This window comes from Apis mellifera, linkage group LG8 (assembly GCF_003254395.2).
Source record: "Apis mellifera strain DH4 linkage group LG8, Amel_HAv3.1, whole genome shotgun sequence".
Classification (NCBI taxonomy): Eukaryota; Metazoa; Arthropoda; class Insecta; order Hymenoptera; family Apidae; genus Apis; species Apis mellifera.
Window position 1 is genome coordinate 9,051,391 of NC_037645.1, and position 24,811 is coordinate 9,076,201.

Sequence of the window (24,811 nt, forward strand, 5' to 3'; positions counted from 1 at the left end):
ACTTTTGCCTGCCTTTAGAAGTTTATACAGATTATTCCATTCGGTGCCGAGGCTAAAAAAAAAGGAAAAAAAAAAAAAAATGTCAGAATTCCTCATGAAATATTAATCCTTCGTACGGTTGAGTTATAAATAACCGCACAGTTTGAATCAGATTCGGGTTAGGTTACTTAATTTTAAAGCGCTTGACCTTACTTCGACCTCGATATCATCATTATTTTTCAACACAAGATTATGATTTGTTATAAATTTTATTATAAATCTCTTCATCTTTTAATATTTCAAAAAAAAAAAAGAAAAAAAGAATCTGTACAATTATCCAAAAAACAATGGAAAATTTGTAAAAATTTTTTTACAATTAAAATTGATTTTTAGTTCAATTTTGAAAAAGATAGAAATAATAATTGGGAAAAATTTGTTTTACCGAAATGTATCGAAATATGAAAATTGAGTTTTTTCAAAAATTCAAAGATTCAAATACATTTATTATCGTATATCTGATTGACCGAATTTCATTTTTTTTTTTAAATTAAACTCTTTTTACTTTGAGAAGAAAATAATTCAGAAGAATTCGAAAAATTCTTTTTTCGAACTATAAAAATTGGATCTTTCAAGAATTTATAGAGATTCTAACTATATAAAAACTTTGAGAAGACAGAAAGTAATTCAGAAGAATTCGAAAAATTTTTTTTTTCGAACTGTAAAAATTAGATTTTTTCAATTCGAAAATTTATTCTAGGAGATTCTAACTCTATAGAAATTTTGAGAAGAGAAGGAAATAATTCAGGAAAAATTTTTTTTCGAACTGTAAAAATTGGATCTTTTCAATTCAAGAATCTATGGAAACTTTGAGAAGAGAAGGAAAAATTTTTTTTCGAAGCATGAAAATTGGATCTTTTCAATTCGAAAATTTACTCTAGGAGATTCTAACTCTATAAAAACTTTGAGAAGAGAAGGAAATAATTCAAGGAAAAAATTTTTTTTCGAAGCATGAAAATTGGATCTTTCCAATTCGAAAATTTACTCTAGGAGATTTTAATTCTATGGAAACTTTAAGAAGAGAAGGAAAAATTTTTTTTTCGAAACATGAAAATTGGATCTTTCCAATTCGAAAATTTATTCTAGGAGATTTTAACTCTATGGAAACTTTGAAAACAGAAGGAAAAAATTTTTTTTCGAAGCATGAAAATTGGATTTTTTCAAAATTTAAATTTTCGAAAATTTACTCTAAGAGATTTTAATTCTATGGAAACTTTGAGAAGAGAAGGAAATAATTCAAGGAAAAAATTTTTTTTCGAACTGTAAAAATTGGATCTTTCCAATTCAAAAATTTATGGAATCTATAGAAATTTTGAGAAGACAGGAAATAATTTTTTTTTCGAACAACGAAAAAAAAATTTCGAAAATTGGATATCATAGATTCCTTTCGTATACAACAAAAAATCCGTATTTGAGAAGATATAACAGATAAGAAAATAATTTAGAAAATTTCCTTCCAAATTCGTACGAAGATCGGAGACTTTTTCCAATTGGAAATTTAAGCGCATTTGTTATTAATAGGCGGCGAATTGGAGGGAACGTGGACACAAAGGTTAATCAGATGGCGGCCTGTGACCGTACGTTTTCGAGCCCGAGTCGCGATAAAATCGCGCGTGACAGAGATCGATGACAGAAGGACTTCCTAATAAAAGCGGTAACCCTGCCCTAACGTAATTAATCTTCTCGTGTTGGCCACCGTGTTGGCGTGATCAGTCGGTAAAGGTTTTTAAGAAAACGCTCGGAGAAAAGCGCGCCACTCGAACCAAATTTCTCTCTGGCGATTATTTCTGCGAAAAACTTGAGAGAGAGAGAGAAAAAAAAAATTTTTTTTGCGAAACCAAAAATCCAGGCCGAGTTGTTTTCTTTTGTTGTCCATCGAAATTTTTTTTCTGCTCGCGGATGAGTTATTTTTTTTTCATAGATTGGCGCTCTTCTTTTAATACTTTTGAAAGATAAATCCGATTCTTACAGTTATTAAACAATTTCAGTTTTAATTGTTTCGACTTGAATTAAGCTAGCTCGGTTTCATCTTCTTTTTTTTTTTAAGTTTGATTAAAAGTTAAATCGAGATTATAATCTCGGTCGATATTTTTATTTAGAGGCGATCGAAAAAAGAATTAGTTAGTTAATTAGTTAATTAGAGAGGCGATTAATTTCCACGGTATTCAACAACAATATAATAATTTGAAATTCAAACAGATCGATTTTCATTTCGATCGAGTATTATTTCAATAGATCGACGTATGTTAAAGATTAGACGATGTTTAATCGAGTAGCACCGTCAAAGATTCATTTTATCATGTTCAACTCTAACATTGATATAATAACGTTAATATCTATTTAATTCCTTTTATCTTATGCGTTACAGTTAATTATCCTGCAATATTCCTTCTAATTTTTCCCTCACCTATTATATTCATTAAACCTTCGAAAAAAAAAAACAATATCAGAAACCGTTACTCTTTTATTATTTAATTACCATCAAATGATAATCAATGCTCACTAATTTCTTCGAAGAAATTTCGCTCCGTGCGAACGATCGATAATTGCCAATATCCAAATCCTTCAACATCCACCCATCCGCGTTGGTAATGTAGAAAAAAAAAAAAAAAAAAAGAAAAGAAAAAGGAAAAGTAATGAAGGAGCGAAGACAACATCTCTCAAGGATGGTGTAACCAGTGACAGGTCAATTATAAACGGCTAGTAGTCGGGTAGAGGGGGGAGAGGGGCGGGCCGTTTCGCGAAGCACGTGTACGCCGTTTTATGGTGGCAATAACTTACAATTATATCATCGTTGCCCGGTTATTTTTATGCGGCACACGCCACGCCTGTCTTCGTCACCGGCGTTCAAACGAATTCATCCTCTCTCATCCTCCTCGCTCCCCACTCCCCGACCCTTTTTTTCCTTCGCTCGGTTGAGAGGAGCCGAGGAAGCAAAGGGGGAATCTCCCTCGAAATTTCGCAATTTTTCCTTTGCACTGTGGCGCGCGTCGTGTATTACGGGCTTATGAAATAGAGGGTAAAGAAAATATTTATTTATTTATTTACTTTTTTGGAAAAAAGTCCTCGCTAACGATTGTTTTCCATGTTTTTTTTTTTTTTTTTTTAATTTATTTGACTGCTTTACCAACCGTTGGTGCGCAAAAATATCGATAAAAGAACGATGTTTTATTAAATTGCGAATAATCAAAGTTGAAGATGAAGAGGAAACGAAGGCAGATAATAGAGTTGATTCTATCTCTTCTAGATTGCTCGTGAATTATAATAAATAAACTGGAAACAACTTCCACAGATTTTTTTTCCTCCATGAATCTTTCAAACGTGTCTTATATTTAAAATCTTTCACAAATTTATGATATATTTTTATGATCATGATCTTTTGTAAAATTATGGAAGGATACTGTTGTGCAAACTGTTATAGATCGATCGAATATATTTCATGATTTCTACTCGGCGAGTATTCTCGGCGTTTTCTAATATTTCACTCGAACTGCGCTGGAAAGGGATTCTACGAACACTGAACTCTGGATCCCCCGCCATTAATGGGAGCAGTCTCTACGCCAACAAGATTCTTCCGTGAATTTCTTTTGGATGGAGCCTCGTTTCCCACGGATTTATCGTTTACAGCGATGGTCGCGGATTACAAGAAAATACAAAGATGGTGTTGGAAAAAAAGTTGGACGTGAAAAGATGGTTTGGCCGGAACTCGGGAATAACCGATGCCAGAAGATTCTTCGTTTCCGGTCTTTCTCACCGGCACGATTCTTTATGTCCCTAAAACGTTACTTAAAACGTTCGTCATTTCACAAAAGTTGGCAACACTGAACTCTACTCTTCGACAAACGAGAACTATTATTCTCAGAAATAAATAGAATCGTTAATTAATTGATCAATATTTATAGAAAAAAAAAAACGAATGACAGTGAAAAAAAAAAAAAAGATTTGGTAAGATTAATCTAGGGAATTTGTCAAAGTAGGGGTTTTGTGGTTATTAGTCGTGACAGGTGGTATGCTTCTTAAGAGAATCGTTTGGAACAACTCTAAAATGACTTACATACACGCTTTGAACGTGAAACACGTCACGTGGTCTAAAGAAGAACGTCGAGGTTAACGTGTAATTTGGTTAGACTAGGTTAGGTTAGGAAATACGAGAGTCTTCAAACGACGTGTAAAGCCAATCGTATTATTATTACGATCAAATAATAATTTAATAAAATATATATATAAATATCGAAGTGAACTTTGATTCTATTGGTTAAATTTTAAAATCGTATTTGAAGAAAAAAGAAGAGTTCTTTTTTTACGACAGGATACGAAGAGATATATCTTCGTGCGAATCTCATTGAAAAGTATAATCCGTTGTCGTATATTTAATAAAATATATATATAAATATCGAAGTGAACTTTGACTAAATTTTAATTCTATAGGTTAAATTTTAAAATCGTATTTGAGTAAAAAAGAAGAAAAGTTCTTTTTTTACGACAGGATACGAAGAGATATATCTTCATGCGAATCTCATTGAAAAGTATAATCCGTTGTCGCGCTTTACTCGTTCTCATAATTTACCTGTTAAACTTGCCCGAAACTAGTCTCAATTTAGGGCTAAAATTAGTTCCCTAGAAACTTTAATCATTCATTTACGTACAAAACTAACACATTAAACGCTCTGGATTACAAGTTGACCAACATTACACTTAACTTCCCTCCATTAAAATTTTCTTCCAAGACACTTCCAAGAATTTATGCCCACCGCCCATCCCGAAACACACATTCTTTCCAATATTCTATCTTCCCTAGCATAAATAATTCACCTCGTGCGTATCACCCTTTCTTTATATTCCCAATGCATCGCATAGAACATGTGAAAAAAATTGAAGAAAAAAAAGATCCTTCCCCTCCAAACAAAACAACAATCTTTAACAAAAGTTAGACACGAGTCCTTTGAAAAATCCTAAAAAAAAGAAAAGAAAAGCGAGAAGAAGTCGGTCCACTCACCGGTCTGCACCAGCTTAAGGGTGGCCGCATTGTGCTGCTTGAGCGGCTCATTGAGCCCCGGCTGGGTGAGATCCTTGAGAGGATTGCCGGGATCCTCGGCGGCGGCAGCGCGGCTGTTTTGCATTGTCCGTGCGGTGACGCGTTGCTCGCCGCGGATACCCTTGCTCGCCCTTCTCGCCCTTCGCGTCGTGCGCCCGTCGCGCCTCCTCCCCTTCCTCGCGTCGCCCTCGTGGCGCTGCTTACCCGCGCTCTCGGCCGCGTTCACAGCGATCACGGCCGCTTGACAACCGCTACGCCGTTCCCCACCGTCAACGGTCAACAGTGGCGTACGAACAGTGGAACACGGGGGCTCATCACGGGGTTCCGGGCACTCATAGATACGCAGCAACTCGTCTGCCGGATAGATGACGTACATGCCAAGCGGATGGTTTCCCCGCGGTGCTCGCCCGATCGCGCGCCCGATCTACCGATTCCCTGGCTGCCCTGGCTGCTGCTGCTGCTGCTGCTGCCTCCTCCGCTGCTTCTCCCGCGTCTCTCGGCCGAGCCAACAACATCGCTGCCCGCCAATTCATCGTTTATGAGTCCACCGCGAGTCACGCTGCCAGGCCACGCGAACAGTCGCATCTTCTTGGCACGCCAGCCACCCTCCGCCTTCTTCTTCTATTCTTCCCTTCTCTTCCCACTCCGCGGTATGGACGGATGGATCCCTCGACCAGGGGATGGTTATGGGGAGGGCTGGTGCCGCGCTGGGGGTCGACGCACTCTCATGGAACGGCTTGGGATTCTTGGCCTGTGACAGAGATGTGTTTTTGGTCAGTTTCTTGGATCGTTGGAGAATTGTAGAGAGGAGGAGTTTGGAATGGATGATGGAAGGAAGATAGGAGTTTTGTTTTGTTCCTGAAGGTGTTTTTGTTGAAGCTTGGTAGGGGAATTTTGTATGATAATTTTTTTGAACAGTGGTTATGAAAGCTCCTGGCTTAGGGGTTATGAGTTGGTTGGGTATGCAAGGGGGATATATGAAGGATGATTTATGACTGTTGGTATGAATAACACAATGTATTGAGGATAATGTAATCTTTTGGAAGCGTGAATGATGTTGTTGAGTATTGAAACGTTATTGAGAAAAATGGAAATTATAATAATAGAAGATTAAAGATCATGAAATGTGAATGGTAATAGTGTAATATGGTTGCTTGGTAATATATAAAGGTTTGATTATCAAGCACTATATTTTCCCCTTACCAATGAACAATGTCAACTATTTAGAGTAGGCTATTACTGGCTTGACTACCTCACTTCTTAGTCATACCATGTCCCTATATAACATTCTAAATCCTGATACACAGCTAATCGCAAGGTCCAACATTGGTGCTATACTTGCTCCAGTGTTATTCATCGCAGTAGTTGTTCTATCTAGAGATTTTCCAGATATTTAGAGGAAGGATAGGATAATGTAAAGCTTAGAAGAAATTAACATTTGATATTATGTGCCGTTCCAACAACATATTTACAAGATTATATTTCCCAATTGTAGGATAGATCCCTTCAAGAATAAATGGATATTTTCAGCCTGGAATCCAATTCCGTATTTATTTAAATAATCGTCGTGCCATGGTTCATGAATTATTAACGAGATTTGTTTTAACTTGGTTAAGGCTCACTGTGTTTGTTCAGTGAAACGAGGAACACTCTGTTTACAATGTAAACGACTTATTCAACGTGTCTGGATAAAAATGTCTTCTTCTTATTTGTCTTCTTATTTCTATCATTCGAGGGAGGTGCCATCATGTAAATTGTCTCCAGATTTAAATCTAATTTCAACAAAAAAAAAGAGAGAAAATGTTGAATACATTTGAATTTCATTTAATCATTTGTTCTACTCCAATATATAAATTTATATTTAGTTTATCTTTTTCTCAGAACTTCATTCATTTTAGGATTAGAGATCACATAAAATGTATCTAAATTACGTAAAAGATTTATTTTTCTATTATATATATATTGAGATATTTATTATTGTAGTCTAATCTAATATATAATAAATACATAGTATTCTCTACTTCATTTCTAGTGAAAAATGCTCATTACCTGTTTTACCAGTACTTCTTCAATTTCAAAAGATTAATAACATCCGTTTGGATTAAGGAAATTCCTTAAAAAACCAGAAATAAAAAGCTTATCTTGCGCGGTGGTGAAAAAGTTGAACGTATTAAATTGCAGTGGATTTCCCCTACGGAGGATTAAGTAATTGAACCAATCCTAGAGCAAGCGTGAACGTTGATTATATCTTTTTTTTTTTTTTTTTTTTTTTTTATAAGACATTCTCGGCCAAGAATTATGCAAATTGCGATATGCTATTTCACGTAATTAACACATTTCTCGGAATAAATTATAGTTTTTAGATGATGAAACTTGCGAAAGCTTCTCGAAACCGATAGACTTGTTTGATTTGTTAAAATTGATCAGCTTTTCGAACTTTCAAACTTTCGACTGCGAGAAATTATCATAAAATAATTTTGAAAAATACAAATGAACGAGTCAAATATACAGATTTTGAAAGTATTGACAATGTTAAATTTTTAAATATATTTAAAATAATTAATTTTTAAATTGTTAAATATTTCTAGAAATATTTATATAATATCGTTATATAACGATAACATAATATTTTTTTATAAATAAAATTTTTCAATCGAAGCAAAAGATAAAGATTTTGAAATAGAAGATTTTGACAGTGTCGAGCATTTGACGAAGAAATTTTAAATATAAATAAAGAATAGTATTTTTGAGAATATTTTAAACGTTCGTTGAATTCACTTAATCCAATCCAAGTCAAGGTTATTAACCTCTGATCTCTTTTAAATCCATCTTGGATCCGTCTCCCTCTTCGAGGATAATAAATTCTTTAGTGAAGAGCATCACCATTTTGCTTCTGCTTTGATACGAATAGACGTAACCAGGTCAGCTATCGAGAGTTTCGCGATTTTTCCACCTTTCCCCTGTACAAAGAAATGCTCTCAGACTCGATAAACTAGCGATACCTTGAGTTTGCCTTCTTTTGTCGTCCTTCTTCCCACGACCAATCTTTCCTCCTACTATGATAAAGACTTTCCTTCCCAAGAATTCACCTTGTTTCCTCCTTAATTACTGGTTCTATCATTTCAGAATTGCTTCCTTCACAATTTCCCTCTATTTCCTAGAATTTAACAAGATTTATTTAAATTCCACTCTTTTTTGAAGAGATTCTTTTCTTTTATGAAATTATATTAAATACAATTTATTTTCAACAATAATAATAATAATATTCTTTTCGTTAAAATATTATGAGAACCAATGAGAAGAAAATTTGTAAAATAATAATAACCATTTTATTGGATCTATCCGGCTTTTTATTAATATTTGGCCTTACTTCAAAGATCACTTGAACGATTCAATGCAATTTATTAACTTCTAATAATGTGATACGCGGCCAAAAAGCTGTACCGAATGCAGTCGATATAGTCCAAAATGTTGGAAAATCAAGTTACAATATCGAATTAAAAAGCTTCCAGTCGCCGTCCATTCAGGAACCAAATAATTGGAGTACTCTTTCAATTATTTCGTGCTTTTTTTCCTCTTCGTTGAAGAACCTTGGCATTGAGAAATTCTCGATTGTTTTTTTTTTTCTGATAGCGGTATCTCGACTATAAATAATTTAAAATATACATATTCTCATCAATCAGTTCAAAAATGCATCGAAATAAATGCAGACAAATTCAATATTAAATAAAGAAATTTCTAAAATATTCTCCACGTTTTAAATTACACATAGTAAATTATAATATATTTTTAAGATTTCAGAAAAATTCTATAACCGAATATAGATGAATAAATAATCAAATTCTTTTTTACATTTTCTTTACTGTTTATAAGAGTTTCGAATTTTATTGGTCAAAAACAATTGGTAATTTGTAATAAAGTATTAACAGGAATACAAAATAATAGTTGAAAAATATTTATGTTAATCGAATCGAATAAAAATTAATTGCATTTTTTTTTATCTTTTTATGATATTACGCAATACACAATGTTAGATTATAAAATCTATAAATTATTCACAAAATCATAATCACATGTTGTAGAAACATAACCTCAACGTAACTATCGGTTAAAATAATAAAAATATTAACTACGAAAACTTCAATGATGTATAAACGCACAATGAATAGTCAATTTTTCGCGATTGACATCACGATGAATATTCAAACTTACCTTTACTTCTACTTTGATTAAATTTTTCGAAAAATATAGAACTTTCTAACGTTATTTATCACGTTAAGCCACAAGATTTCACATGAATAATAAATAATAAAATTCTAAATAAAATCATTGAACATACTTATTAAAAATTTAAACCAAATTGCACAAATTAGAAAATTCACTTTAAATTTCGAAACAAATTCTTGTCTGTTTAATTCAAACGAAACGAAAAAGAAAAAAGATCGTTCAACAATTCTTGATTAAATCGTTGCACTGTTATTGTAAAATTGGCAGGAAAAAAATAGATATTTAAAATTTATATTTTTTTTTCCTATCAGAAAGATTTAAACAAAGAATTTTTATCACAGTATGAGATCTAATAATTCTGATTTCAATTATCGATAACGGATATAATCTGCGTTAAAAATCAGTAATGGTTACCGAAGACGGTAAATACCAATGAAACTTTCATTACGAGTTATATCGTAGGATTGCATTACAAATTATATTCGCGGAGAAAAGTTTGATTTTTCGTTGGTTTCTCTGTGAAATAGAATGAATTTAAATATAGAATCACTTTAATTCTCTTTTTTGTTTTTAATATCTAGTCGTATTTCATTTTTTATTTAAACTTAACCTTAAAGTTAATTATTAATTGTTTTTGTAATAAAATGCTTTTTATAAATATGATTTTATACTGCGTTTTATGATATATTCATAATTCGTATTAAAAATTTCAACGTAATAATAAAATTTTTTATTTCAATAGAAACTTTTCGTTGATATATCTATGTTATATCTATATCAATACGAATAAAATTATATCTTGAATTTTGCCATTAAAGAATCGATACAAATCTGATCTGGAATATAACGTGTAATACTTTGGATTTTATTTAAATAATTAAACTATCCGTCGAAATTATTTATCCTTTCTTTCACGAGACAAGAATACTACAAGGAAAAATGGTGCTTTGATCCGTTTATCGTGATTTGTTCTAGATCGATATTTTAAAACAAAAAGATTTGTGATTATTTAAATTTTCGTGTTTATTGTGTGAAGATATTTCTACAGTGATTTTTATAGTTTTCAGCGGAAAATTCAATTGAAAATGTGGTAAGTTTAATTTCATATTTTCTTTGATAATATAACTTTGATAATGTATGCATTTGACACGAGCTTGTTATTTTATGTATATAAATTTTTTACGTTTTTTTTATGGAGATTAAAATCTTTCATAATTAAAATATGAAATTTTTTGGAATGTTAATTGTTAACGTTAATTGTTTTTTTTTATATGAGTGATGAAACGTTAGTGAAATAATATGATAAATATAACCTCAATAATTTTCTTTGATTTTTTCTGACAATTCAAAACTTGATGAATTAAATATTTCATATTTAATTATTTTAATAATATAATATAATACATATTTTAATATGATAAAGAATTTTAAAATGTAGAATAAGAAAAATTAATGAATAAATGAACAGAAATAAATATGATAAAGTAATAATAAAATATTATTTCATAAAGAAAAAGATAAATTAATGATAGAATAGAACAAATGATGCACAATAAGGAAACTTGATGAATAAATAAATAGAAATATGATAAAGTAATATTGAAATATCATTTATTTAAAGAAAAAAATGAATTACTGATACATATAAAATAGTAGAATAAATAATTGTGAAAAATTAATGAATAAATAGATAGAAAAGTAGAAGAAGAGTAATATTGAAATATCATTGCATAAAGGAAGAGATAAATTAATAATAGAACAAATAAATATGATTGACAAGACATAATTATCGAATAAGATATGTAAAACTGATTTGCAATATGTAACTCTGTTATAATTGAAGTAAAATTAAAACATGATTATTGAAATTAGGTTTCCAAATTCCAGCGGAAACTGACAAGTAGAAATGTACAAGTATAATTTGATTAACAGAATATCATTAGAATATTTTGGTCAGGATAGATTAATGAGAACATGCTAAATGGAATTTGATATGCATCAGTGACTATTTACATTATAGAAATTAACCATTGAAATTTAATCAATAATAATTAATTAAAATTTGATTAATGATCCATTTTGTAACCACCTGATTAATGGAAGGAATGTGATTAATAAATTTTCCATAGTTTCTTGCAGCCATAAGAATTTTTAGATAAAATGAATGATAAGAATATAATGAAATGAAATATAAGCCTGGATCAATTCAGAAATGTTAATTTTCTCAGACAGTTGTCGATGTAATTTATGTAGATAATTAATACATGTGAAATAAATGAAAGTAAAAAAAAACTTGGAGAAAATTATATTTAACTCGACAATAGAATTCTATAATAATTAATTCTACAATGTATTGTAAATTAAAATATTCCTGCTGATATGACAATATGATAAAATTATTGAATTCTTATTTGTTAAAAAATGAAGTTTCAAATTGGAATCGATACTCTTACTTGAAATATTTCAATTAACTTGTATATTAAATTATAGTATATAAAAGATATAAAAAACTTTAATAAAAAAAAAAAATTGAAATTGAGAATGATGATATTTATTAAATAAAAGAATGAACTGAAATGTTTAAGACAGAAATAAGATGGAAGTAGACAGAAGGGTAAACCGAGGTTAGTGGGGATCAAAGTTAATTTTACACGTGCAGTCGGCCCTGTAATGGCGACCTTCGTCGCGCCGTTGCCGCGTGTAATGCCAACCTTTCTGTGCCAAAAGCGACACGAAGGATGAGATTCCTTCATCTTCATAGGCCATGCACGCTCATTGTTTAAGAGTCTTACGTTTGCTTCATAAAAAAAACTGTTCTTTTCAACGAATTATACATCCCTATCGAATAGCTTTACGATTACATAGGAACATTTTTATGCGTCAAATTTTTATGTTGGCAATAATTCAAGTTTATTTTTTGCCATCTTACATTATGGAACAAGAAACTTTATTTTTTTGAAATTAAAAAAATAACCAATAAAATATTTCTAATTTCACGAATATTCTTATTTACATCTCGAATCAAATTTTAATTTCGAAAGAACAATATTTAGCCAAATTTTATCTTAATACAAAAATAAAGATTTTTAAAAACCTTCGTGAATGAAACGTTTAAAAAACTTTATCGCCTTTGAAACGAAACAAGAATTTTATTTAAATATAATATAATATTAAAGTTTTATAATAATTTGGCCTGAAACTTATATTAAATATATAATAAATATATTATATTAAATAAATAAAAAAAAATATATTATATAATTATATATATATAAAAATAAAAATATATTATATTAAATATATTAAATGTACACGGAATAGAATTTATGCGCTTGTTAAAGAGCACTTGAATTATCAATTTCCAATTATCATTGATATCTGTGTAAAGAAAAAACGCAGCGAAAGATATATAGCAAAAGGTTCATCGGTCAATAAATGATCGCGTCAAAGTTTCATAGTTTGTCGGGCCAAGGGGAGCGGAAAATTTAATCGATCGATCAAATAGAACAGTGACAATTCCGTTTCGAAAGATATGAAAAGGCGGAGCAACATGCGAATATAATTCCATTCTCCGGAGGAGAATTTTTATTATTTTTTTTTTTTTTTGCTATTTTTACACTTCTTCAGAGATACGTATATCGTCGCACAAAGAGGGTGCGAAATATATTATAAATAATGATCGTCGAAATCGATAAACAGAGGAGATTGATTTTACGATTGTAGATCAGAGAAACAAAAAAAAAAAAAAAAAAAGAATTCGAAGGAGAACAAATTTAAAAATTTCGACGGCGCTACACCCTTGATCCCATCTCTGATTCGAAGTCGAACCCGGTGCCAAAAATTTGAGCCGAGGAAATCACCGACCGTTGGTTCTTCTGAATAATCGTCGGCTAAGAAAAGCTTCAGCTTCATTCGATACCTTGAGAGTGGTCTCAAAATTACGATAAAAAACTCATTCATACATCAACTTTTTAGAAATACAATTGATGAGAAAACAATTAAAAAAATTCCTTTATTTAATTAATTGTTTAAAGATATGTTGAGAATATAAAGCGTTATAAAATTTATTGGAAATGGAGTGAAAAATGTTCTATTCTTGCTACGTGCATATATACATTTTATCAAAACGTATCCGACTCGGTGAGACATTCTGCAAAATCTAGATCAAAGGAGCAGAGAGTGCATGGAATAGGAGAGACGTGGAAAAGGAGAGAAGAGTGTCGTGTGTGATAACTTGGGATTGAAAAGAGTTTATAGGGCAAAGGCGTGGCCCAATCTTTCCAATTCCAAGCCGACGAATTTCATGGTTTATTAAGTTCGTCAAAGTAGGCGATTTAGTTTAGGAGAGAAACTAACTATACACACGTATAAAGTTTGCAACGTTAAAGTATGCAAGTTTTCCGGCCGAGGGAACCGGGAGGCCTAACTTCCAGCCTCGTTTGTCGCTTTACAATGCTAATTCGACCAATTTGCAAGTGGAATTATATTGCAAATCGGCCATTTCTCCCCGAAATTTCGCTAATTCCCCACAGGGAGATCCCCTCGCGGTTTCCTTTGCCTACGCTTTTTCCAAGATTCGATTTCGGACGAACAAAGTTCGAAACGTCGTAAAGAATCCTTCCCCTTTTTCCCTTCCTTTCCTTCAGAAGACCGAAACGAATTGATCGAGAAATTGTTCTTTATTCTGCATCCTCGGAGGAAAGTTCCCTCTTCAATCCAATTTTTGGTAAATTTTCCCCTAAAATTATCCATAAAATCAATTTTGCACTTTAATAAATTATTATTATTCCTCTTCAGAAAATCGAATTTCCAATTTTTGATAAATTTTCCCTAAAATCCTCAATTTACATAATAAATTAATAATAATAATAAATAAATTATTATTACTATTCCAATAAAAATACATACACAAATATTTTTATCTTAATATTTATTCATTTCTTAAGCGAGTGCATGAACGGTGAAATTTAGTTTTCCTCGGTTGGTAAAATCGTAACCTAACCTAACCGCACATCGAGGAAACAAATTCTACATAGATAAATTCTCGATAACAAATTACAATACGAGTTTCCAAAAGTTCTAATTCAACTCTTTCTTCAAGATCTTTTCGTCTTTCTTCTCGATGTTTCAATCGTGAAAAAAAAAAAGGAAAAAATGTTAAACATCGCGGTTCGAACAATTTCATCCGCGACGCGTTACTCGATGCGAATGCCAAAACGACTCGAATTTGGAACAGATTCACGGTGAGTGGATCGGGAAAGGTCAGCGAGCGTTTCTGTTCATCCGACGCGTAATAATCGTTTCGGCTTATTCACCTCTCCCCGTTTTAATCTATCGATGTATTTAGAGAAATACATCGCGCGTGCACTTCCCCCTCCCCTCCCCTCTCCATCGTTTGCGCCATTGTTTCCAGATTTATCCGCGTTACGGAACGCGTGCGAATCTTCCGTTGAGATATCCCGGTAAAAATCCAATTCGAAATTTATTAATCCACTGTTTATTTTATCATCCAATGTATTTTTCGCGCAGCGTAAACTTCACGTCAAATCTTAAATCTTATTGGCAGAAATTTATCGTAAATATATGTATATATATATATCTCGTATTTCATTCGTCTCGATCTCGTTTCGAGAAATTAAAATTACGAGAATTACGAGATTATATAATATATTTGTATATGTGTGGATGTTGTTTTAACTGAATGTATTTTTAAATATATATTTTTTAAATATATATATATATATATATATATATATCTCGTATTTCATTCTCGATTTCGTTTCGAGAAATTAAAATTACGAGAATTACGAGATTATATAATATATTTGTATATGTGTGGATGTTGTTTTAACTGAATGTATTTTTTTTTTCTTTCTTTTTTATTTTTATGCTTGGTTATTTTATTTAAGTTTATTAAAGTTTAAGAATAAAAATAGGTTTAGGTTTTACGAGAGTGAAAAAAGTTTGTGAATTCTTCGAACTCTGTGATACAGAATTAATGTATTTTTTTCTCAGGTTCGAAGGAAATTTATGTATTTTTCGTGCGATTTTAATGTCGTTGCAGGGCCACGATCGATAGATTCTAACCTAATTTCAACGGGAATAATAATAATAGTAGGGGAAAAGTGTGTTAATTAGAAATAATTCTTGTCGAGAAGCGATTTTAATAAACAATTTAACGTTTCGAAATCGTAACCGTAATTAATCGTATATATATATGAGGAAATGGATTATAAGAATTTTCAGAAGTTTTAATTTGATTCTTTCTAGATCATCGATATTTTAATCGTGAAAAAAATGTTAAACATTTTGAGACCGCAGTTTAAATACCTGCCAATAATTTTATCAGCTTTTAAATTTTGCTTTCTTTCTTTTTCTTCTTCTTTTTAATTGAAAACATATTTCGTTTTTATGGGTTTAAATTAACACGATGAATTATTTGCATGTTGTGTATTATTCCTTTTGAATTTGATTGATAATATAATGTATAATGGTTTTGAAAAAAAATGATGTATAAATCGAGAAACATTGGTTTGATTGAAAACATATTTCGTTCAAATATTAACACGATGAATTATTTCCATGTTGTGCATTATATTCCTTCTGAATTTGATTGATGATATAATGTAAAATGGTTTTGAAAAAAAATGATGTATAAATCGAGAAACATTGGTGGAATATTAACACAAAAGTTTATAGAAATTGGGATGCTTTTTGTTGGATTAATAAATGTTCATTTCGAAGTCACGAAATGTAAGGAAGATGAACGAATGAAATCGTTCCAATGTTGCGTGCTTAGTCACAATTAAAGGAATAATTATGATTGTATCAAGTGATCTCGCTTGAATAATAATTTCGAATCGGGAGTTGGTTCTTAATTTATTTAGGCTAGCGAGATTTATCGGGAGAAATCTTAGATAAAGAAAAAAAGAAAGAATTCTTTGAATTCGCAGTTTGAAAAATATTAATCTCTAATATGCAAGATACAAAGAACAAATATCTTATATAATATCTACTTTATAAAAAAATACTTCAAATATTACAAAATCTTGGATAAAAAAGAAAAAGTTGCTCTCAGTTTGAAAAATATTAATTTCTTTATGCAAGATACTTTGCTCTTTGTATCTATTTTATAAAAAAATACTTTAAATATTATAAAATCTTGGATAAAAAAGAAAAAGTTGCTCTCAGTTTGAAAAATATTAATCTCTATATACAAAATACAAAGAGCAAATATCTTATATAATATCTATTTTATAAAGAAAATACTTCAAAAATCTTGGATAAAAAAAAAAGTTGCTGAAGCTCTCAGTTTGAAAAATATTAATCTCTACATACAAGATACAAAGAGCAAATATCTTATATAATATCTATCTTATAAAAAAAATACTTCAAAAATCTTGGATAAAAAAAAAGTTGCTGGAACTCTCAGTTTGAAAAATATTAATGTCTATATGTAAGATATAAATCATATCTTGTATAATATCTATTTTATAAAAAAGTATTTGAAAAAAATTTCAAATATTACAAAATTTTGTATAAAAAAAAAAAAATTGCTCTTAGTTTGAAAAATATTAATCTCTACATACAAGATACAAAGAGCAAATATTTTATATAATATTTATTTTATAAAAAAAATACTTCAAATATTATAAAATCTTGGATAAAAAATAAAAAATTGCTCTCAGTTTGAAAAATATTAATCTCTACATATAAGATACAAAGAGCAAATATCTTATATAATATCTACTTTATAAAAAAATACTTTAAATATTACAAAATCTTGGATAAAAAATAAAAAGTTGCTCTCAGTTTGAAAAATATTAATTTCTACAAAATACAAGATACAAAGAGCAAATATCTTATATAATATTTATTTTATAAAAAAAAATACTTCAAATATTATAAAATAAAAAAATTATAAAATTATAAAATAAATAAAATATTGGATAAAAAAGAAAAAATTGTTGGTTTCAGTTTGAAAAATATTAATCTTTATATGCAAGACATAAGGAGACAAAATGTCTTATATAACGTATAATGTCTACATTAAAAAATACGTCCCAAACAAAATTTACTTCAAAGAAAAAAAAAAAAAATTTTTTTTCTCCAAGATAATATATTATCCGTGGAATCAGTGTGAATCGAAGAAATTTTGTTCTCAAATATCAAATCACGTGGCTTAACAATAACGTTATGATTATAAATTGGAGGAAACGACTCTTACCGCGAAGAAAAAAAATAGAATAATTTTATTCCCTCGCTTTTCCAAGAAATCCAGCTTGCACGATGATTGCGTCGTTTTCACGAAAAGTTGGTGAAATGAATAATTTAACGCATTTTATCACGCTCGTGCTTTTGTATGCAATTCTATTCGAACGACAACAACAACAACAACAACGTTTGGCCATTTTACGTCTCCGTCGCGACACGAAAACACGCCGAGAGTTTATAAGTGTTTCGAAACTTCGGTAAAAGAAGTCCTTTTATCCACAGAATACGATGATACGATATTTTTTGCTTGCAATAAAACGGAAACTGAGTTACAACTTAACTTTTATTATTAATTTTTTCACTTAGCAAGAGAACGATCTGATCTAGGGATATAGTGATTTTTGATGAATGTATCATATTTTGAATATTTTGAATTTTTTGAACGATTATTTAAAATCCTTTTATGCTCGAAGGAAGAGAGAAAGACTCAATTAAACGTGTTCTCGAATGGGAAGAGAATATAAATACATATATATTTAAAGTATCTTTAATAAATTGACAATTATTGCTCTCATTTCTCAATTCTTTTTTTCTTCTTTCTTCCTATATTCTTATAAAGATTTAATAAATTGCATAAGTAATCGTAGAAAAATTATTACTCAATTTATTATACAATCTTCATATGTTCATATCGAACATATTGTTTCCCATTACAAAATTTCAGAATCGTCAATTTTAATTTTCCCGCGGCGACAGAAATACTCGAATATTTCGTTAAATAAATTGACGAACAAAACGGGCAAGTTGAGATCGATCGGGTGATGTACGCACAGGAGGGAGCGAAAGGGAAGATAAAACCGAGTAGAGAGAGAGAGAGAGGCGTTCAACGATGCGTTCGATCGTTGCCACAACCGAGAGGGGATCCGAAATTTCGATAACCGCCCGTTCCCTCGGAAATGTCGTTGTTTACCGCGCAATGAAATTGCCTCGACTTTCTCCCCCCCACTCTGCCCGCCAACTAGCAGCAGCCCCTTTGAATATGCAACCTTCTCCTCGGCCGAGCACCGCCGACGATAGCCTCTTTCGCGTTCCGAAAGCTTTCCGATTTCGCCTCGAAGTAACGATAAGATTTTCGAAACTTCTTTTTCTTTTCTTTTTCTAGAAAAAAGGATCTCGACACATTACTTACGGCGATTCCACGCTGTGCGTTTCTTATACATGTATTTATTAGACTATTTCAAGTATTTCAAGTTTTAAATATTATTCCTTATACGAATAAAATTAAATCGATTAATTATTATTTACTTTGAATAATGAGAAGTATTCGGTGAAATAGATTCTCCTTTGTGCAATGGAAATTTTTTCTTCTTCTGTTATTGCTTCGATTATTATTTTTTCAATTCCTCGACTATTCGATCGAGTCGAGAAAAATATTATGCTTTTTAAAGGATCCAATGATGAGTCTCGTCAAATTTTTATTGAATTTTCCTTGTTTACGTATTTTATCCTGGCTCATCTCTAGAATATAGGAGACTACACCGTTTTAAACGCCAACTTGAGTGGCAATCTTAAAAATACCCCGTGTCTCCGAAAGAGTGTGCACTTATAAATAGTATCCGGTCTATTAGCAGCCGACAAGACAAGAAGCTGCTCCTCGAGCAGCTTTCCGCGCGGAGAGAGATGGGAAAGATAAATCGAGGTAAACACCTCGAGTCAAGTGGAGGAAGAGAACGTTTAGTTTACTACAATCGGAATTAGATCTCCAACCTGTAACTGTTTCCAACCTGTTTCCAACATCGAAGCTTCCAAGGAAAAAGGAAAAGAAAAAAAGAGTATGCATTGAATATTGCATTACGCTCGCAGAAACTGAAGGAGGGGAGGGAGAGCCTCTCTGACGCGCATTTGACAGGATTCTACAGTTGTTCGCACCAACTTTGCACCAACTTTTCCCTTTCTTTCTTCGATATATATGTATATTTCATAAAGTTACTTGTCAGAAAAGAAGTTTATCATCGAGAATTGAAAAAAAATTGAGCAACGAACGAATAACACAGGAGATTGATAATAAAACGAGCCTTGATAATTATTCAGATGCACTTTCTCGAAAAATTGAAATTATTTATTATAAATTTTATAATTATTATTTTAAATAATATAATATATAAAAAATTGAAATTATTTATTACAAATTTTATAATTATTGTAAATATAATAAATAATTTCAATTCATTTTAAATAATATAATATATAAAAAATTGAAATTATTTATTATAAATTTATAATTATTATTTTAAATAATATAATATATAAAAAATTGAAATTATTTATTATAAATTTTATAATTATTATAAATATAAATATAATTTCAATTCATTTTAAATAATATAATATATAAAAAATTGAAATTATTTATTACAAATTTTATAATTATTATTTTAAATAATATAATATATAAAAAATTGAAATTATTTATTAGAAATTTTATAATTTTATATTATATTATAAATATAAATATAATAATTTCAATTCATTTTAAATATAAATATAATATATAAAAAATTGAAATTATAAATTTTATAATTATTATAAATATAATAAATAATTTCAATTCATTTTAAATAATATAATATATAAAAAATTGAAATTATATATTATAAATTTTATAATTATTATAAATATAATAAATAATTTCAATTCATTTTAAATAATATAATATATAAGAAATTGAAATTATTTATTAATATAAATATAATAATTTCAATTCATTTTAAATAATATAATATATAAAAAATTGAAATTATATATTATAAATTTTATAATTATTATAAATATAATAAATAATTTCAATTCATTTTAAATAATATAATATATAAGAAATTGAAATTATTTATTAATATAAATATAATAATTTCAATTCATTTTAAATAATATAATATATAAAAAATTGAAATTATAAATTTTATAATTATTATAAATATAATAAATAATTTCAATTTTTCGAGAAAGTGCATCTGAATAATTTCGCCTCTCATAATTTCGCCATAATTTGGGGATACCGAGGGACGCTCCCCTCGTTATCCCAATATTCAAAAGGGGGAGGAGGCGGAGAGGAGGCAGAGAAAAGGCGTACACTCCGCGTCTGAAAACACTTGTCGGTCTTCCCGACCGCTCCAATTCGAAATATTAATTTATATACGGGTCTCGGGCACTGGGGGGGAAGCCTGCAACTGGCCGATTATCATGTAGATCAGCCTCGTCCAACCGCGGCGATCTAATCCGCCGCCGAGCGGAATTCATCGATTCAGCGAAACAGCTGCTGGTTTCTTCTTATCGACAATGTCGATAATTGGATGCCACAGTTTCGACCAGGCGGAATTAAAATGGACGGATAGGCGGCATCTCTCTCTCTCTCTCTCTCTCTCTCTCTCTCTCTCTCTCTCTCTCTCTCTCTCTCGATTCATTTTGAAGAGAAAGAAGAATGTAAAAAAAAAAAAGAATCGTTTGGAGGATCGATTTCTCGTTTATCGTGCGTGCGTTGATTTGATCGGAAATTTTATCGATTCGAAAATTTCATCGAAAAAGTGATTAAATAGTTGAAAGTTTCGAATGAAGTGAGTTTTGTAATTATTCATTAGCTATGTTAATATAACGTTTGCCAATTATTCGTAATTGTTATTATACTTTGAACATAGAGGTAGCTTCAATGTTTATTTAAATTTTGGCCAGCACTGAGAATGAGATCGAAGAAAGAAGAAGAAGAAGAAGAAGAAGAAGAAGAAGAAGAAGAAGAAGAAGAAAAGTAGGATCAGGTTTGTATCGTGCATTGAGTTGATGGAATGCATTGAACAAATGACTATAGTTAAAAATTTCGAACGAAAAATCGATTGTTATTATACTTTGAACATAGATTATAGAATATAAAGGTAACTTCAATTTTATTTAAATTTTGGCCAGCATTGATCGAAAGAGATCGAAAAAAGAAGAAGAAGAAGAAGAAGAAGAAAGAAAAGTAGGAAAATCAGTTGAAAAAGTGATTATAGTTAAAAATTTCAAATAAAATAAATTTTATAATTATTCGTAGCTATGTTGATATAACGTTTGTCAATTATTCGTAATTATTATTATATTTTGAACATAGATTATAGAATATAGAAGTAACTTCAACTTTACTTAAATTTTGGCCAGCACTGATCGAATAAAATCGTTCGAAGAAGAAGAAAAAGGAAGAAGAAGAAGAAAAAGAAAAAGGATAAAAACTGAGATCAAATTTGTGCATTAAATTGATCGAATTTCTTTGTCAAAAAAATGTTAAAAACTAATTAAATTACAATAATTAAAATGTCACGGTTAAAAATTTCGAATAAAATAAATAATTATTCGTAGCTACGTTGATATAACGTTTGCCAATTATCCGCGATCGTTATTATAATTCTTCGAACATAGATTACAAAGATAGCTTCAACGTTTATTTAAATTTTGGCCAGCTGATCGAATGGCCAGAAATTCGAAGAAGCAGAAGAATAAAAAATGGGATCAGGTTCCTATCTGGAACAATGGAATCTTTTTTCTTTATTTTGTTTTTAACTCACGGTTAATTTAAAACTTAAAAAAAAATCGAAACGACCTCTGCCTTTGATCCCACGTTTAACCAAGATTTTTTAAGAAACGTTTTTTAAGAAACCCTTGTTTGGTACACGATATTAGATTATCCTTCGAGGATCACTTCGCGGTGCAAGCTTTCCTTCGAAACGATACGTTTCGAATTTCGAAAAAAATTTCTTCGCCAACAAATTTTCAACCCGATTTAATTTCCGTTCTCGTCTTCCGCGAGAATATAATTTTTTCTTAGATTAATTAATTGTGCAAAAAAAGTGATCCTGATATCGAAAAATCGATTAAAAAAATTTTTTCAATAAAAGAAACCAAACATGTTTCTGTTGTAACGTGAGAGAGAGAGAGAGAGAGAGAGAGAGAGAGAGAGAGAGAGAGAGAGAGAGAGAGAGAGAGAGAGAGAGAGAGAGAGAGAGGAGAGAGAGAGAGAGAGAGAGAGAGAGAGAGAGAGAGAGAGAGAGAGAGAGAGAGAGAGAGAGAGAGAGAGAGAGAGAGAGAGAGAGAGAGAGAGAGAGAGAGAGAGAGAGAGAGAGAGAGAGAGAGAGAGAGAGAGAGAGAGAGAGAGAGAGAGAGAGAGACTAATTGTCGAAGAGGGAACGCAATTTTTCTTCCTTTTTCTTTTTTTTTTTTTATACCACGGAAGAAAAAGAAAGAAAGCATTCTGAAAAATCTTTTGGAGAATGCGATCATGGAACAGGGAAAAAAAGGTATTTTATTAAAATAAATAAAATTTTTGGGGAATTACGTTAGATGATAGGAGTGAAAAAAAAAATTAGAAATCCCTCGACGGGATATTCATTTCGTTCTCAATGTTACAAATGTCTTTAATAATCTGAAAATTAAATAGGGAAAATATAGTATCGCTGTTTCGAATCAATCCCGTTACCGAATCCAATTTCCTTAAATTTACATTTTGTTGTCCATTAAAATAATTAATGGCGAGGCTAGATATACATTGGAGAATCTCCAATTCCCCACATTGTATTTGTCAATGTCAGGCTAACTGGCCAAAAATTGTAACGGAACACATTGGGCGGAATAACAAGAATCGAAATCTGGACTGTGTTAAGAAAAACGTAAACAAATATCAAATTCCTCGGAAGGTAAATGAATCGTAAAATAATTTAACCGGGATAAAATAATCGAATCATCGATGTATCAATTACATTAAATAGACGAGAATTTCGTCCAACATTTTTTTATCGTATTCTAGAGATAAAAAAAAATATTACGTGACAATTTATTTTCATTAATTTTCGATATGTAATGAAATATTAAAAATTCTGTAAGTTTAAATTGTCTATAAAAATAACAAACGTACGATCGTTTTTTATCTATCCTTCTTATAGATATCTGTAATTTTTTTTCAAGCATTTATAAATATATCTCTTAAGACATTTCAAAATTCTAGGTCTCCAATTAAAAGCCAACATTGATCCTTTTTCTAGCATTTACAATTTTCACAATTATCAAATTATAACGTTTAATTTTATTCAATGTTATTATGTTATATTAAATAAAAATATTCTAGATTGTTATTTAACTAAAACGATTTTCAAATCTACTTTTTTATAATCGAATAGAAACCGAGACAAATTACAATTTAAAAAATTATAATTACCTTGTCATCGATAAAGAGACACGATCGAGGCTAGGCAGAGAGGGGGAGGGGGGAGAAAAAAACGAGAAAATCGGCGCAACAAGATGTATCGCGATAGACGAAAGGTTCGATCGGCGAAAGGCAGTAAAGATCGGAGTATTTTTTCTGTGATTGTACACGCACTCACACGGGGTGAATGAAGGAGCACACGCGTTCACTCGAGCAACGCGACGAGCATGGCGCACGTCCTTACGCCACGAAGGCCCGCGCACCACTGACTCACTGCTCTCGTGTCGATGGCACGCGTTAACGTAGGGAAACACGCGACAAAGGAGTGGGGGGCGTTGGCTTGGAAGGGATCGGATATTTCCACGACTGTGTGTATTCTCGAATGCGAGCAACGGACCTCCGTGACCGCGGTATATTTTACGAATATCCACGGAGCAGTGAAAACAAAGGAGAGATCGACTATTAGCCGACGAATTGGACGAGTGATCGTTGCACCGCGAAGCGCATGCACGCTCGTCGAATTGAACGACCGTAATCCTTCCATCTTTTAACCCGATGTTTTAAATTTATTAATCATGAATGGTTCGTCAATTCAAGGATCGAGTAGCGAAGATTTGAGAAGAATTGTGAATACTTGGAATATTTTTCAGATAGTTCTTTCGATCGAAGAAATTTCGATGTGATGAAAAAAAAAGTTGCAGTTCTTGAAATCGCAAATATAATATTCTTGATTGCAAAAGTGTTTGGACGGGCGTCTACGGGAGTCAAGATTGTTGATCTTCCATTAAAAACTGAATCGAGAAAAAAAGTCGTTGGAAATTGCTCGCAACGATAACGTTAGATAAGAGATATTAGTGAAAATAATCTACGGCAAACGGTGAATTAAGCGAAATAATAACATAATTTTCGAACGAAAATTACTATTTTTTCATTTCATGTATAAAGAGAAAGAGAATAAATTTCACGTGGACTAAATATATAACTGTTAATAAAGATAACGTTTCGTAGAACGAATAAAGATTTTCTTTTTAAAATATATCATCGATATATATATTTCAGGAAAATATTATTGTATATAT

General features: G+C 30.7%; 1 protein-coding gene and 1 long non-coding RNA gene across 4 annotated transcripts in view; both read right to left on the bottom strand.

The window, feature by feature from the left end:
- Positions 1 to 7,291, bottom strand: part of LOC726829 — a 59,118-nt gene extending 51,827 nt beyond the window's left edge. For all 3 annotated transcript variants that reach the window (XM_016913531.2, XM_016913532.2, XM_026442427.1), the window contains exons 1-3: positions 7,121 to 7,291; positions 6,544 to 6,843; positions 5,033 to 5,822 (exon numbers count right to left, since the gene is read on the bottom strand). In XM_016913531.2, the coding sequence (XP_016769020.1) occupies positions 5,033 to 5,447 (415 nt within the window). In that variant the 5' untranslated portion in view covers positions 5,448 to 5,822; positions 6,544 to 6,843; positions 7,121 to 7,291. The remainder of the gene's footprint in view (positions 1 to 5,032; positions 5,823 to 6,543; positions 6,844 to 7,120) is intronic.
- A 415-nt stretch (positions 7,292 to 7,706) lies between these two features.
- On the bottom strand, positions 7,707 to 24,129 carry LOC113218953. Its single transcript, XR_003305212.1, has 3 exons — positions 23,745 to 24,129; positions 8,161 to 8,228; positions 7,707 to 8,031 (listed from the first exon to the last, which is right to left on the bottom strand). It is a non-coding gene; the product is annotated as an uncharacterized LOC113218953 (long non-coding RNA).
- Positions 24,130 to 24,811: the final 682 nt, after the last annotated feature.